Source organism: Pelmatolapia mariae, linkage group LG14 (assembly GCF_036321145.2).
Source record: "Pelmatolapia mariae isolate MD_Pm_ZW linkage group LG14, Pm_UMD_F_2, whole genome shotgun sequence".
Classification (NCBI taxonomy): domain Eukaryota; kingdom Metazoa; phylum Chordata; class Actinopteri; order Cichliformes; family Cichlidae; genus Pelmatolapia; species Pelmatolapia mariae.
Window position 1 is genome coordinate 17,439,818 of NC_086239.1, and position 14,972 is coordinate 17,454,789.

At 40.3% G+C, this 14,972-nt stretch overlaps 1 protein-coding gene across 12 annotated transcripts in view; it reads left to right on the forward strand.

Annotated features, from left to right (window-relative positions):
- Positions 1–696: 696 nt before the first annotated feature.
- LOC134641701 (von Willebrand factor A domain-containing protein 5A-like) overlaps positions 697–14,972 on the forward strand; it is a 28,580-nt gene continuing 14,304 nt past the window's right edge. For 10 of the 12 annotated variants that reach the window (XR_010095563.1, XR_010095562.1, XR_010095564.1 and 7 more), the window contains exons 1-16: positions 697–774; positions 1,912–1,971; positions 2,475–2,522; positions 4,344–4,546; positions 4,642–4,864; positions 5,578–5,744; positions 5,819–5,933; positions 6,054–6,229; positions 6,319–6,407; positions 6,504–6,648; positions 6,938–7,017; positions 7,099–7,213; positions 7,356–7,514; positions 7,600–7,703; positions 12,022–12,242; positions 14,432–14,464. Coding sequence is in view for 9 of the 12 variants with exons in the window: in XM_063494212.1 (XP_063350282.1) it covers positions 2,480–2,522; positions 4,344–4,546; positions 4,642–4,864; positions 5,578–5,744; positions 5,819–5,933; positions 6,054–6,229; positions 6,319–6,407; positions 6,504–6,648; positions 6,938–7,017; positions 7,099–7,213; positions 7,356–7,514; positions 7,600–7,703; positions 12,022–12,242; positions 14,432–14,464 (1,873 nt within the window). In the remaining 3 variants the exon portion in view is untranslated. Of the gene's footprint in view, positions 775–1,278; positions 1,371–1,601; positions 1,806–1,911; positions 1,972–2,474; positions 2,523–4,343; positions 4,547–4,641; positions 4,865–5,577; positions 5,745–5,818; positions 5,934–6,053; positions 6,230–6,318; positions 6,408–6,503; positions 6,649–6,937; positions 7,018–7,098; positions 7,214–7,355; positions 7,515–7,599; positions 7,704–12,021; positions 12,243–14,431; positions 14,465–14,972 lie in introns of those variants that run through there. The other 2 variants (XM_063494214.1, XM_063494213.1) reach the window with 2 other exon arrangements.

Here is a 14,972-nt window from a genome sequence, read left to right on the forward strand (position 1 = left end):
TATTTATGCTGATTAATGAAAGATATGTACAGTAAAAATTAATTCTCTTTTTTTTATTGCTTATTGACTTTATTATCTTTTTGATGTTGGTGTTCTTCATTGTTTACTATTATTGTATATTTATTTTTAGTATTTATATTCATAAGTAAGAAAAGGAATCAGTGATGATTCATCCGTGTACACGGGAGAAATAGTTTCAATACTGTTCAATGGATTGACGATGCAAGACCACTAAGATCTGTGATATGCTCAGACTCAATTTCATCATTGGTAAGTTTGCAAGACAGTCACTCAGATTGCAGACCTCACATTCTGATAGACACTCAGCAAACATTATATAGAATTACTATGATGGGGCTTATGGTCACCCTCATTTGGGTACCAGCGCATCATAGAGTTAAGGGAAATGATTATGGCAGACAGAACAGCAAAGGAAGAGACAAAGAGACCATTATGGACATGGAAATCAGTGTTAGTAGGACAGCAATCAAGAGTAGAATAATAAAAGAAAGGTGGCAAAAACAATGGGAGGAAGAGAGGAAAGGGCGATGGTTTTATAAAATACAAAGGGAAATAGAAAAAAATGAGAAGCACAGGAAGGAACAGGAGAGAGGAGACAGTTACATCTCGATACTCCACACCAGTTGGTGGCGATAACGCACCAGTTTGCTGTTTGCCAGCCGCCTCTAAACAGTATAAAGAGGGAGCAAAAGAAAACGAAACCTGTCAGGATACACACGTCTGTTTTCTACAGTCGTTGGTCTGTCCATAGAAGTAAGCTTCTATTGCACATCATTCTTCACTAGCGGTCTCCAGCGCCACATTTTCATATCTCACAGGTTTATCTCAACCATTCCGTTCTTTATGAGTTAGTTCATTCCTAATGTCACATCATCGGGTTTTATTTCCGGATTCATTATTGTCTTTTTAAAAAAACGTTTTCGGATAACAGTCAAAAACATGCAGTATAACCTATGCAGTTTCACAAAACGGAACGATTGAAGTGTCACATATAATCGGGTGGGTGCACGTCACTCTGTACAAAGAGATGCCATTCATCGTCGGGACAGGAAAGTCCTCTGACTTGAAGTTAGCAGAGGGTCGGAGAAGTCCGCGGTGCTGCCGCTTAACTGTTTTTTCGTGTTTTCTGGTGGCGTTTTCCAACGTGTATAATAATCCGTGGCAACATAATCCAGATGCTTCTGGTCGTAGAGTCGCCATATTAATGCGCATCTTTGTAGAAGCGAAGACTCAATTTTAGTAGACGTGTGTCAAGTCATTAAAATTATGTTTAGCCGATTCTAAATGGTTAATAAGACGTCACGTTAGGAGTAAACAGCAGCACTGAGAGCGCACTCCGCGTTAAAATGGTGAGTCACATTGCAAATTTTCTGCAGCAAGAAATGTTTTCTTATTTCCAGCGGTGCTCTTTTTACTATAATATACTGTTTGTTACAGATTTTTAATTATCGTTTTATCATCATCACCTGATAAAGTCTCTGACCGGATTGCGCTGTACGCGTAAGAAGCGTCACGTGACTAGTTAAACGCCCTTTCTATCGTGAGTGCTCGCAGACCCTCCTGCGGAAAGATCGACTTAAAAAAAAGTTAATAACAACATTCATGATACCTGTTATCTCCAACGGGGGGTTTAGATTTTTTTTCTTGTCCAGCTTGTGCAAAGAAAGCAGTGTTGTGTTGAACCTCGTATCTGTTCCTGGAGACACAGCAACGCACGACACAAACCAAACCAAAACTAAAGGCCGAATTGTCATAACCTTAGAAACACGCACCGTGTTTGTCAGGTGAACGTCTAACTACACGAGATTCGCTTTTTTCAGATGTGTGAAACCTGCACTTCCAAAGTGTTATTTTTGTTGTCACGTGACTTACTCTGTCATTGGATTACAGGGTTCTGAGCAGCTAGTTTGCGCTGTTCCTGATCATTCTTGAAACGAACTGGCTGGTTGTGTGAGTATTTCACTTGTTTACTAATGGCATCAAAATGTCCCTAAATGAGTTTGTCATGAACGCAACATAAATAATGTGTACTGATATATTTTGATTACATAAAAAGTCTGTATAGCTGCAACGAACAGTTGCATTCATTCTGAGTTATTTGTGCTGTTTTTAATGTCAGTAAGGCTGATCACAAGAAAAAGATAACTAGAGAATGGAAGTAATGGTTAGTCCTAACTTGGATGTTGACGAGAGATCCTGTTGGTTATTAGCTTTGTCAGAGGAAAACTAGGTGAACATTTTAACTCTCGAGCATTAACTATAAAAACAATTACACTGCTGCAAGTCAGCTCATCATAGTTTGTTATATTCATTGATTTGATCATAACTACAACATTATATGACCAGATTAACCTGGAAATATTTTTTATAATATCTAAATAGCTAAGGAATGCCTGGAATGCACAGCCACTATAAATTTTATTTCACAGTCCTTAAATGTTTCTGATTCACAGATACAATGATAAACCGCTGTGGTCTGCTAACTCTCCAGAAGGAACCAGGTACTGACGGAAAATAAAGAGTCTTCCGTTTTCTCTGCAGCCTCTTTTCATTCATCTGATATTCAAATGTAAAGACTTCTATCATTTGTACTATTATAAACATTTATTATTTACTAATTCCACACTTGCCTTGTGGACAGTCTTTATCCTTCAACCTTGTGTCCTCTACCAGATGCCTGGGAGCTTGAGGGTCCTGTGCAATATCTTTGCAGTTCCCAGGACTGCACACTTCTGGTCAGATGTTGTTTTCTGCTGGAGCCACTCGCCCGGCTTGGGGATCACTGCATTGTGTGCTCCAATTACCACTGGGACCACTGTTGCCTTCATCCTCCAGATCTTCTCAAGCTCTTCTCTGAGCCCTTGGTACTTCACCAGCTTCTTGTGTTCCTTCTTCCTGATGTTGCTGTCAGTCAGTATAGCTACGTCTATAACTATGTCTGTCTTGTGCTTGTCCACCACTACTATGTCCTGTTGGTTAGCCATCAGTCTGCCTGTGTCTGGAAATCCCACAGAATCTTGGCTCGGTCATTCTCAACCATCCTAGTGGGCATCTCCCATTTTGACCTCAGGACTTCCAGGCCACACTCTGCACAGATGTTTCTGTATACTATGCCGGCCACTTTGTTATGGCGTTCCATGTATGCCTTGCCTGCTAGCAATTTGCACCATACTGTTATGTGCTGGATTTTTTCAGGGGCATATTTACACAGCCTGCACCTGGGGTCATGACTGGTGTGACAGACCCCTGCTTTCATGGATCTTGTACTTAGAACTTGTTCCTGTGTTGTCATGATTTGTGCCTCTGTGTTCTCTTTCAGTCCAGCTTTGTCAAGCCACTGGTAGGATGTCTGGATGTCAGCTACTTCTACGTGACGGTGGTAAATACTGTGCAGAGGCCTGTCCTTCCATGATGGTTCTTCTCTTTGCTCCTCTTCTTTCTCGGGTTTCTGCTGCCTGAGGTATCCAGTGAAACGATGTCTTGCTCACTCCTAGGATACAGCTTCATGTTATCCATGTAGAGGAGATGGCTGATGATTGGTCCATTCCATAGTATGTATCTCTAGCCAGTCTTTTTAATGATATCACTGGGGGGGTTCAGGCCTATGCAGAACAGCAGTGGGGACAGAGCATATTCTTGGTAAATCCCACACTTGATGGTGACTTGCACAGTTGGTTGAAGTTGACCTCTAGTGTTGTTTGCCACATCCTCATGGAATTCCTGTTGATCGGTGGGGATCAGGACTGTCTGGTCTTCAGCTAGCCATTCTGGGTGTCTCTCGTCCATTAGCAGCTGGTTTATTTGTGCTGAGAGACGCTCATTGAGTACAGTCAGTTTTTTAAGCTTTTTTAAGATCCTGTTCAGGGAGGTTGTTGTGGTCTGTAGTTACTGAGCATTGCCGTTATGAGTTGCTTCCTTCTCCCAGATCCTCTTCCAGTTTTGCTCTGTATCTGGCCTTGGTGGGGCAGTTCTCATTTTGTTCAGCTGCCACTGAGAGTACACCTTGGATCATTCTGTGGAGAACAACTGGTTTATTCTCCTGTCTTCTGTTTCTCTGGTATACCTCTTCAAGGCTATTAGTCTTTGCTTGACAGTTTCAATAGCCTCAGCCTAATCACCAATATGCTCACTATCATATACATATTCCAATGACTTGACACACTTAATACAAAAATCCACAAAGTATGAAACAGAGGTTAACAATATTATCCCATTCCTTCTTCTGAATTTCAAAGAAATTACAAATATAAATCCAACATGTGTGAAACAACCATTTGTAAAGAATATATGGTTTATGTATGACGTGATTATGTTTCTTTTAGTTCCTCTGAAGAGCATTGAGGTGGAGCTGGAGGTGAGGGACCATGTGGCTACAGTGGTCTCCACTCTGAACTACGAGAATAAGGAGGACAAACCATTAGAGGCTGTTTTTGTCTTCCCTCTGCCTGGAGATGCTGCTGTCTGTCATTTCAGTGCTAAGATTGGACAGACACAGATTGTAGCTGAGGTGAAGGAGAAACAGAAGGTGAGCTGGAGAGAAAATATAACCTGATTATAAGTAAGATTCAAAATAACAAAAAACACAGTGAATGTCACTGACATGTGTCTCCTGTCCTTCAGGCTCATGAGGAGTATGATGATGCTCTGAGCTGCGGTCAGCAGGCCTTCCTATTGGAGGAGAGTGATCAGAGTCCAGATATATTCTCTCTGAGTGTGGGCAGTCTGCCTCCAGGAGAGAGCGCCTCCATCAGGTTGGAGTACGTGACTGAGCTGGCTGTGCAGGCTGATGATGGTCTGAGGTTCTGTCTGCCTGCTGTGCTCAACCCTCGATACCAGCCTCAGGGTAGGAACACTTCAAAATACTTGGACCAGAAATGGTTAAACCACGTTAGGTCTTGAACCAACCTCACAATACAGACAGAACACAATATATGGCAGAAACAGTCAAGCTTCTAATTCATTTTCTAGCAGAAAAAGTGATTTTTCTTTCAAATATATTTGTCAGAATATAAACATTTTTTTAGAAAGCAGAGGAAGATGCATTGAGTAAACAGACGGTCACTGTGTAGAATTTCTGTCAGCTTTAAAGGTTGTAACTGAAATGAGAATATGTAAAATTTTTAATGGATATTTAATTATTTTACCACCATTGTTATAAATTAAGACTGGAGCATGTCCCAGTTTGCAGTGGTGTCTGTTTACATTTATCAAATATGTAAATCATTTGCAGAACACACGGATAAGCACCTTGTTGTCGTGTTTTGGTGCTATATAAATAACATTATATTGAATGGAATTAAACTAAATTGTCAGTAACTTAAGCTTTGATGTTCTGTTTATTCATGAACACCTCGACAGCTTTAAACTAGTGTACATACTACTGTCCATAGTTTATTTAAAACATGGGAATATTTAGTGAAACAAGAACACTTTTACTTTGAAACAAAAATAAATATGGCATCTAAGAACAGGTTTACATTATGTTTGCATGTAAAAAAAATCTTTCTAATTAAAGCCTTATTATTTAGAGCATTTCTAACCTGATGTTGTGTACAGGTAGTGAAGGTGCAGAAGTCCAGGTAACTTCTGTTCCAGCCTCTCTGGTGCCCTACAGCCTGTCTTTCTCTGCCCGAGTGTCCTCTCCTCGTCCAATCTCTAAAGTAGAGTCCAACTGTTCCCTGGACCCTCTCCAGTACCTCAACACTGATCAAACCCAGGCCACGGTAGGTAGAGTGCTGCTGTTTCTGCTCTGTACTTATTACTGAGAACTAAATATGAATGTGTTTGTGGTGTATAGGTCAAGCTGGCTGCAGGACACAAGTTTGACAGAGATGTTGAACTGCTGATTTATTACAAAGATGCCCACCAGCCCACTGCTGTGGTGGAGGGAGGACAGGCCTCTGCTGAGCCGGGTGAGTGAAAATGAGTGAAGTAGTTGGTCTGCAAATAAAAAGTTAATTATCTTTACTCTTCAAGTCAGGAGTTTGAATAAACATTGAAATGTTTTAAATTGTTTCTGTCTTACTTCTCAGGCTCTCTGATGGGTGATCCAGTGGTGATGGTCAGTCTGTATCCTGAGTTCCCCCAGTCTGTGATGTCTTCAATGGCTTCATGTGGAGAGTTTGTGTTTCTAATGGATCGGTCTGGAAGTATGGGCTGTCCTATCACAAACAGCATGCAGCAGGAAACTCGCATCAGCAGTGCCAGGGTATCTGTATTAAGTTATTAGAGTCAGAAAATCTTTCCTAGTGTTCCTCTCACACAGTGGGCTCATCATCTTGTCCGTGTTCTCTTAAGGATACTCTGCTGCTCCTGTTGAAGAGCTTACCAATGGGCTGCTATTTCAACATTTACAGTTTTGGGTCCGGATATGAACACATCTTCCCGTGAGTCTTTCCTTTATATCAGTCAGCCCAAGAAAGGCCCTTCAGTCTTTAAGTATCTGAATGGATGTTTTGGTGCATGTGTTTATGTGATGGCAGTAAGAGTGTGGAGTACAGCCAGCAGACCATGGAGGAGGCTCTGAAGACAGTTGAGCAGATGGAGGCTAATCTTGGAGGAACTGAGATCCTGCAGCCCCTCAAACATATTTACAGCCAGCCCTGCATTCCCAATCAGCCTCGACAGGTAACACACACACATTTACATTAATTTCCTGGGAACTTTAGAAAATTTAAGTTGCATATAGAGCACTTAGATTTGGAAAAAGTGCTTGTATTCACTGATTTTGTCTTTTCTTTTCTTTGTGAATGATTGAATGATACATATTGTATAAAGAGGTTTGAGTGCTCAAGCGAAGTAAGAAAGTGCTATATAAGAAATATTTACTATTTCTGAAATCTAACTCAGCTCTCAGAACAAGCTGTGTGTTTGTGGGTCTGATGTTATGTCTTTATATACCAACTGTCCTCTCTAGCTGTTTGTCTTTACTGATGGAGAGGTGGGGCACACCAAAGAAGTGATAGATCTGGTGAAGAAGAATTCAGGTTCTCACAGGTGAAACCACAAAACAACAACTATATCTACACAATATCCAGAATGTTCAACATGTACTTAAAGAAAACTGCTGTATTGCAGGTGTTTCTCTTTTGGGATTGGGGAAGGGGCCAGCTCTGCTCTCATCAATGGGATGGCCAAGGAAGGAGGAGGTCACGCTCAGTTCATCACAGGGACTGACAGGATGCAACCAAAAGTAAGACATTAAACACAAAAAGAAAACAAGTTAAGCATTGCAGCAGCAGCAGCAGATACATATTTGAGATCAGACCTGCAGTGAGTAAAATCTCTGTTCCAGCTGTTTGTGTATATTTGGAGAGTTTTTCCTTATTTTTCAGGTGATGCAGTCGCTGCGATTTGCTCTGCAGCCGGCTCTGGTCGACATCTCAGTCACATGGGATTTACCAAAGGAAGTGTCTGTCACTGTCCTCTCTCCACCAATCACAGCACTTTTCCAGGGTCAAAGGTCACTGATTTATGCCCAGCTCACTGGGCAGGTAGGAGCAGCAGCCTCTCATGTTGTTGTTCAGATATTTGATGATAGTAATTAACGTGACTTCTAACCCTGTGATTCTGTGTCAGAGCTCAGAGGCAGCAGAGGGCTGTGTGACGGTGAAGTACAGCCTGGCAGGTCATCCCTCTGAGAACCAGCTGCACTTCAGTCTCAGACCTGCAGAGGACACTGGGTAAAACAAAGTTTAACACAAACAGCACACTGACTCTACTTACTAGAAAACAGGTAATAATGCACAGACCTAATGCTATTTGTCTACTTTTAAACATGTTTCACTTCCTCCTAATATTATTTTCTTGGACTAGGGGTGATATAATATCCAATTTTATGTAATTAATCATCACAAAGATTGAGATTACTCTGTTGTGTCTCAGTCTGCAGTTTGTGTGAAATCAAGGAGCCACTGTTTCAAGTCCAGAAACTATTGTGCAATAATCTGCCACTTTTACTGTAAAATACATAAGAACAAACAGCTTGACACACACAGAGGTACCGCACCAACAGCAACTAATTTGTGTCCCCATTACATGTTTTGGTAAAGCATGACAGAATTGTCTGTGCATTCAACATTGTCACAGTGTTGTATTCGTTTGGAGAAGAAAACATAGCCTGTCTGGGCTTTAGTTGCAAATCGTTCAGCATCAGAAAGGAATCTGTGCAACATACTGTCAGGACTACTTAACTGGGGTTAACAGATACAGCATATCTGTGTGACTATAGGTCACCATCCTCTGTCAGTGTGAGTGATAGAAGTGTAACATGAAGGTAACTGATAACTTTTTTGGTTCATTTTTAAATCTTGGAAATGCAATTGCTAAAAATGATGAATTATTTTCTAAAAATACTTTTGGACTTAACAATCAAAACACCTACCTTTTACAGGAAGTTCAATTCACTGTTATCTATGATTACCAGATTTTCTTTAAAAATCTTTACATTTCTAGTTGCCTTCTTAACTATGTCTCCATGAAGCCCTACTTTTTTTTTGAAGAAGTAACTAGTAACTATAAATAATTACTTTTTCAAAGTAACTTGTCCAACACTGATCAAGACATGGATGAACTCAGATTTTTTTTTTTTGCCCCTAAATTGTGAAAAAACAGAGGTTATTGTACTGGGCCTTAAAAATCTTCGAAACATTGTGCCTAACCTGATACATGTTGGATTTACTTTGAATAGCTAAAAATATGTGTGTTTAATAATTTTAAGAAAGTAAATTTTTTATTTATGTGGCACCTTTTAAGATATTGATCACAAAGTACCAAAGAAAACAAAAAACATCAAACATCAGTACATCAAAATAGTTCATTAAAAGCAGTTGCAGTTATCCATCTGACTCAAAGGGAGAGAGTCCTTTTCCACAACAAAACTCCAATGTTAGACTTTACTGTTTTAAAAACAACAGTGAATTACAGTCTTTGTACATTTTAAATTCTGATAATGTTGTTTATCCACTACTTTTAGGAGTGTGTTTCTGGAAATTTATCATGATTCTTCCAGAAGGAAATTTGTGAGGTCAGACATTGTTTGGGTTGCTTTCAATATACTCTGTGCAGGCCATCCAAGTTCTTCCACACCAAACTTTCTCATCCATGTTTTCATGGACCTTACTTTGTGCAATAGTGCACAAAATTAGGAAAAGGAAAGGGTCATCCTCAAACGGTTCCCACAAAGTTGGGAACAGAAAACTGTACAAAGCGCAAAACTATCTAAAATGTCCAAGGGACAACCCCTGAACTCCTGAAAAACAACCCCACACCATAATCCTCCCTCTATCAAACTTTGCAATGAGACAAGAATCTGGATCTGGAAACCAGCAAATCCTTGTCCATCAGATTCCCAGATGGAGAAATGTGATTGTTTTAAAGCCACACAGATACAATGTTTTTTTGCCACGGACTGGTTTAATGTCAGGCAATATTTTCACGGACTGGCCTTTAAGGTGTTGTGGATAAATACAACAAAATAAAATGATGCGACCAAGACAAAAACTGTGGTATTTTGTAAATATAATAACACGAATTCACTGTCTAATTGTGTAACTTTATTAGCAGCGTCCACCTGAAATGTGCCAAGAACATTGAGAGTAACGTCCTCCTCTCTCCCCCTTAATGCTCTCCGGTCGCTATGGTAACACATAAATATTTCTTTTTAAAAATAAGATACACAACTACAACACGGGAAAAGAGCCAGGGAAATCGAGTTAACGATAAAAACCCCGAAAACCATAAATTTCACAACCGAGCCTCAACTCACGTGGCCCGGTACCAAACGACTCACGGGCCGGGTCGACACAGCACAGAAGAGCTAACTCATCAGGCTGCACTTGGATGAATGACAAAATGTTTCTCCCACTGAAAACGCTAGGTCCAGATTAATAGATTTCCTTATCTGGGTGATTGAGCAAGTATGCAGACATTAATTGCAGAATATCTTATTAAAGTAATTTAGCAGGATTGTGGTCGCAAATTTTGAAGCCAATACGATAACCTTATCATGCCAATGATGTGTAGGTCCAGCTTTTCAGAATCCAATTAAAATCAGATCACTCAAAAAGATCCTCTGGGAAAGAGTAGCATTCTTGGAACAGAGTTTAATACACATAATCATATGAACAGCAAAATCCGTACATTTTACAGCAAAACTGACTTTTCCACATATACTACTGGTCAAAAGTTTTAGAACACACCAATTTTTCCAGGTACTTATTGCAATCCAAGTCATTCAAGTCCAATGAATAGCTTGAAATGGTACAAAGGTAACTGGTGAACTGCCAGAGGTATTTAAAAAAAAAAGAAAAAAAAAGGTAAGGTTACCCAGAACTGAAAATTAATGTAGATTTCAGAATTATACTAAAAAGCCTTTTTCAGAGAACACAAACTAGAGTAAGAATTTAACGCTCTTCTGCAGCAATGGAGGTTGATCAAGCCTTGAAAGTTGGTGCTACTAATTCCTACAGGTGGTCCAACTTTGTGGGATTACTTACAACCCAGTGTGTTGGAACACACTGTGGTTTACCATGGTAAACCACAGTGTGGGATTGCACTGTAGAAAGTAGTGTGTTGCTACAAAAATGGTGAATAAAGGGCAACTAACAATGGAAGAGAGACGGACAATGATAACATTTAAAAATGTACGTCTTTCCTACAAAGAAGTTCAGTGAGTACAGTTTCCTTCACCATCAAAGGGCACTCAGAAACTGGGGCAAACTCTGAGGAAGAGGTCTGGCAGACCCAAAGCCATAACTGAGTCAGAGGACAAGTTTCTAAGAGTTAACAGCTTGCGTGATAAGCGGCTACAGGATAACAGCTTCAAGCACAGCTTAATAGTGGTCATAGTAAGCAAGTTTCAACTCTAAAGAGAGGACTTCAAGCTGCATGTTTGACGGGACGAGCCCAACATGTGCTAGAACTACCTCAGGAAAAAAAGAACAAGATGGTAAGCTTGAAAACATGGAGTGGCCAGCACAGCCTTCAGACTTAAACCCCATCGAGTTGTTTTGGGATGAACTGGACAGAAGAGTGAAAGCAAAGGTACCTGCAATGCCACACATTTATGGTAACTTCTGCAACAGATATGGGAAGAACTTTCTGAAGAACATTTGATTTCTATTGTAGCAAGAAGGCCATGGGTGTGTTCAGCTGTTATATCTGCCAAAGGTGGCTACTTTGAACAGTCAAAAGTTTAGATTACATTTTGGTCTATAAATTGATTCCACAATTTCTTTTTAAACTCCACTTGCTTATTTATACTACACTTTCATTTCAGAGTGCAATGAGACAATACACTGTGTATCAATAAAACAATGCAAAAGTTGGGGTTTTCTAAAACTTTTGATCTTTAGTGTATGTCATTTAATACAGAGTGTAGAATTAAACTTCAAAACCGTTTCACTACATTTTTTTCTTTTCAGTTATTGTGAAAAAGGCAAATTCCATCACATTTGAACGTTCAGTAACATATTTACACATAATTTTAACATGACCCACTTTCTAAATCAAACACAGTGATATTTTGTTTCAAAAGAGATAAGTTGATTCTCCCAAAAAGAGAGAATCTAGCTAAAATCAGCTGCTAGTTGAGACTGAGATAAAGAAGGAACATTCAAGGAAATAAGTCTATTTTGGGGATGCCAAACTAAAAAAAAACAATTTGTATTTTTCTTATGAATCTTATTTTGAATAAGCAGAACACTTTAACACTCTTTGTTCTAGGTTGCAAGTATTTAATTTAACCGAAGAACTTTCTCATTTTAGGAAAGGGACTGATCAAAAATTTTAACTTAGGGAATTATTATAGTTTTTATGCTTAATGCTCTTGCACAAGCATGCTTTTATGCATTTTCCTTTCTGTTGGGGATGCCAGAGTCTATACAGTGGTATTTGAAATAAATACAATTTACTGATAAACAAAAGAAACATGCAAAACATGATAAAATGTAGTAAAATGATAACCATTTGAACTGCAGTTGTTTTCCTTCTTGTCTGCAGGCTAACAGTCCACAGGTTGGGTGCTCGGACTCTGATTCGCTCCCTGGAGATGGATGAGAGAGAGAGCAGAGGACAGCAAGATGGAGGAGTGAAGGAGAAGGTGGTGCAGCTCAGTGTCCAATCAGGAGTGAGCAGTTCTTTCACTGCCTTCATTGCTGTCAACAAAGACAACAGCGAAGTGATTCAGGGACCTCTTGTGCGCAGAAATATTCCAACGCCCTGTGAGTTTATTTAAAAAAAACCTAAACTCTGTCGGTCAGTTTGAAGATAAAGATAGCTGAATCTGAATGAAAGGAGTACAATTATAAGTTAATGAACAGACTTTTAGAGTCAGTTCACTAGGCTGGATGACCTATCCTAACCAAGCGAGGTAAATATGAAACCATACCAGCTCAGATGTTGCCTGGCTTAATAAGGTCCATGTCGGGTGTTGACGAAGCTGATGAGAAGTGGGCTACTACACAGGTGTCGAACTCCAGGCCTCGAGGGCCGGTGTCCTGCAGGTTTTAGATGTGTCCTTTATCCATCACAGCTGATTTAAATTATCTCCTCAACATGTCTTGGGGTTCTCCAGAAGCCTGTTAATGAACTAATCACTTGATTCAGGTGTGTTGACCCAGGGTGATATCTAAAACCTGCAGGACACCGGCCCTCGAGGCCTGGAGTTCGACACCCTTGGGCTACTAGAACAAGATGGCATTGGTGGGTAAGAGATGAAAATAGGTGGCTGTTGGAATGCTACTACACAAGTAACCCCAGCGGAAGGGGTTACATGAATGGGATGAGGGACTTATGGAATCTTTGATACCCATTGGTTTATTCTCCTGCCTTCTATCTCTCTGGCGTACCTCTTCAAACAGCTGCCCAAGGTTGTGAGTTGTTGCAGTTTCTAAGGCAGGGGTGGGCAATTCCAGGCCCCGAGGGCCGGTGTCCTGCAGGTTTTAGATCTCACCTTGGGTCAACACACCTGAATCACATGATTAGTTTGTTACCGGGCCTCTGGAGAACTTCAGGACATGTTGAGGAGCTAATTTAGCCATTTAAATCAGCTGTGTTGGTTCAAGGACACATCTAAAACCTGCAGGGACACCGGCCCTTGGGGCCTGGAATTGCCCACCCCTGTTCTAAGGCCTCAGGTATGGACAGCTTGCTATACTTCTTAGGCACGTCTTCATTGCACTTTTCTGCAACTCTGATAGTTGGGTAACTTCCCTCCATGCTACCTTGATCTTGACCAGTAGTCTCCTTCTCCATGAAGGGTACTGCTCCTTGTGGCTGTTCTTCTTGTAGCCAAGCATCTCACTGATCACTTGTGCTGTGGTCTAGATCAGCTGATCAGTCACAGTGATGGTTGCGCTACGAATTGCCCATAGTGCTGCATTCAGATCATCTTGTAGATCTTCAGAGGGTATTTCATGTAATCTTGGTAACTGGCTACAGAGGGTCCAGGTTTCAAGCTTTGCCGTGATCCTATCATTCAGGTCAGTTCTTCTCGCACTCTACTGTCCTTCTTCTATTGTGCTCATGGCTTAGTAATGATGATGCCCCCCTGCTGACCTGTCGTCCTGGCTCCCCTCAGCTGTTGCATTTGTGTTGTACCTCATCAATCTGTAGCTGTGAGAACAGTTCCTCCTTCCGAATGTTGAAACACTGAGCGATTGTTATTTTCACCATCAGTCTTGATGCTGGGTATCAAAGAGTCCACAGGTCCCGCATCTTATTAGTGTAATCACTTCCGCTGGGGTGTCTCGCATAGTAGCAATCCAACAGCCGTGTTCTCATGTCTTGCCCTCTTGTGCCTTCTCGTTCCATTAGCCCAATTCTCATTAGTATGTCCTAGTTCCTCAACACCTGACGCAGATCTTGTTAATCCGGGTGACGTTCAAGACAAAATGGTTTCAGTTTACTGTCTCTTGGTCATATCCGAGGTGGGCTTGGTTAGCACAGACCTGACGTTCCAAAGGCTTGTCGTCTTACCACTAGGAGAAAAAAACTATAAATACCAGAGAACAACAAATACTACAAACAGTAGTTGTTTGTTGGGGTTTTTTTGTATGTCACCCTAATAATGTTTTTTCCAGGAAATAAAATGTCTGGACCTTTTAGTTTTGTTTACATAATAGTGTGTAAATCCATTCCAATGTGTGCTCGAGCAGCCCTGAGTAATTAAAAGCAGGCAGTCTGTCATGTAAAGGGCAATGAAGGAGTGAGTGGAGAAAGATGGTTAGGTTAGGTAACTTTACTGGCAGACACATCAGGGAGGTGAGAGTAGTACGTTCTGAAATGGCAGAGGAGTTAACACATGAATAGTTAGGACATGATATGATAGCTTTTGGTATTTATGTTGTACGTCTACATCACTAAAATGACATCAAGTTCTTTTTTTTCTTTTCTTTTTTTTGCATTCTAGTTGCTCGCTTGAGGGGAGGTGGTTCACCAATGTGTAAGTAAAAACTGAATATCAGTATAACACACTTCTGCACATCTATGATTCTTTTTTTAATATTTGTAGTTTTTATTGATTGTCTTGCACAAAGAATTTACATTAGGGGCAGTACAACATTACTGGGAACAGAAACCTGACATTTATATGCATAGATTATGTCTATACACAATTCTGCTAGACAATAGAGATCAACATGTATGACAAACAATTTCAGTTCCTCAGAATTGTAGCAAAATGGCAAGTGGTAGCTCCCGGTTTTATTTAATAAATTAAATAATAATTTGTTATTATTTTTAGTTTGTGAATGTTTATTTGGAATATATGTCTGGTCAATATTTTAATAGTAGGCAAAGAGAAAAGCAGACAACCAACCACAAACACCAAAAACCCCCAAAACAATACAACCCCCCCCCCCCCCCCCCCCTCCTCCTCTCCATTACAAAACAATGGTTTGTACTATTTGTGTTGTATTACAGCCTATTAATGTTAAAAGTAAGAAATTAAA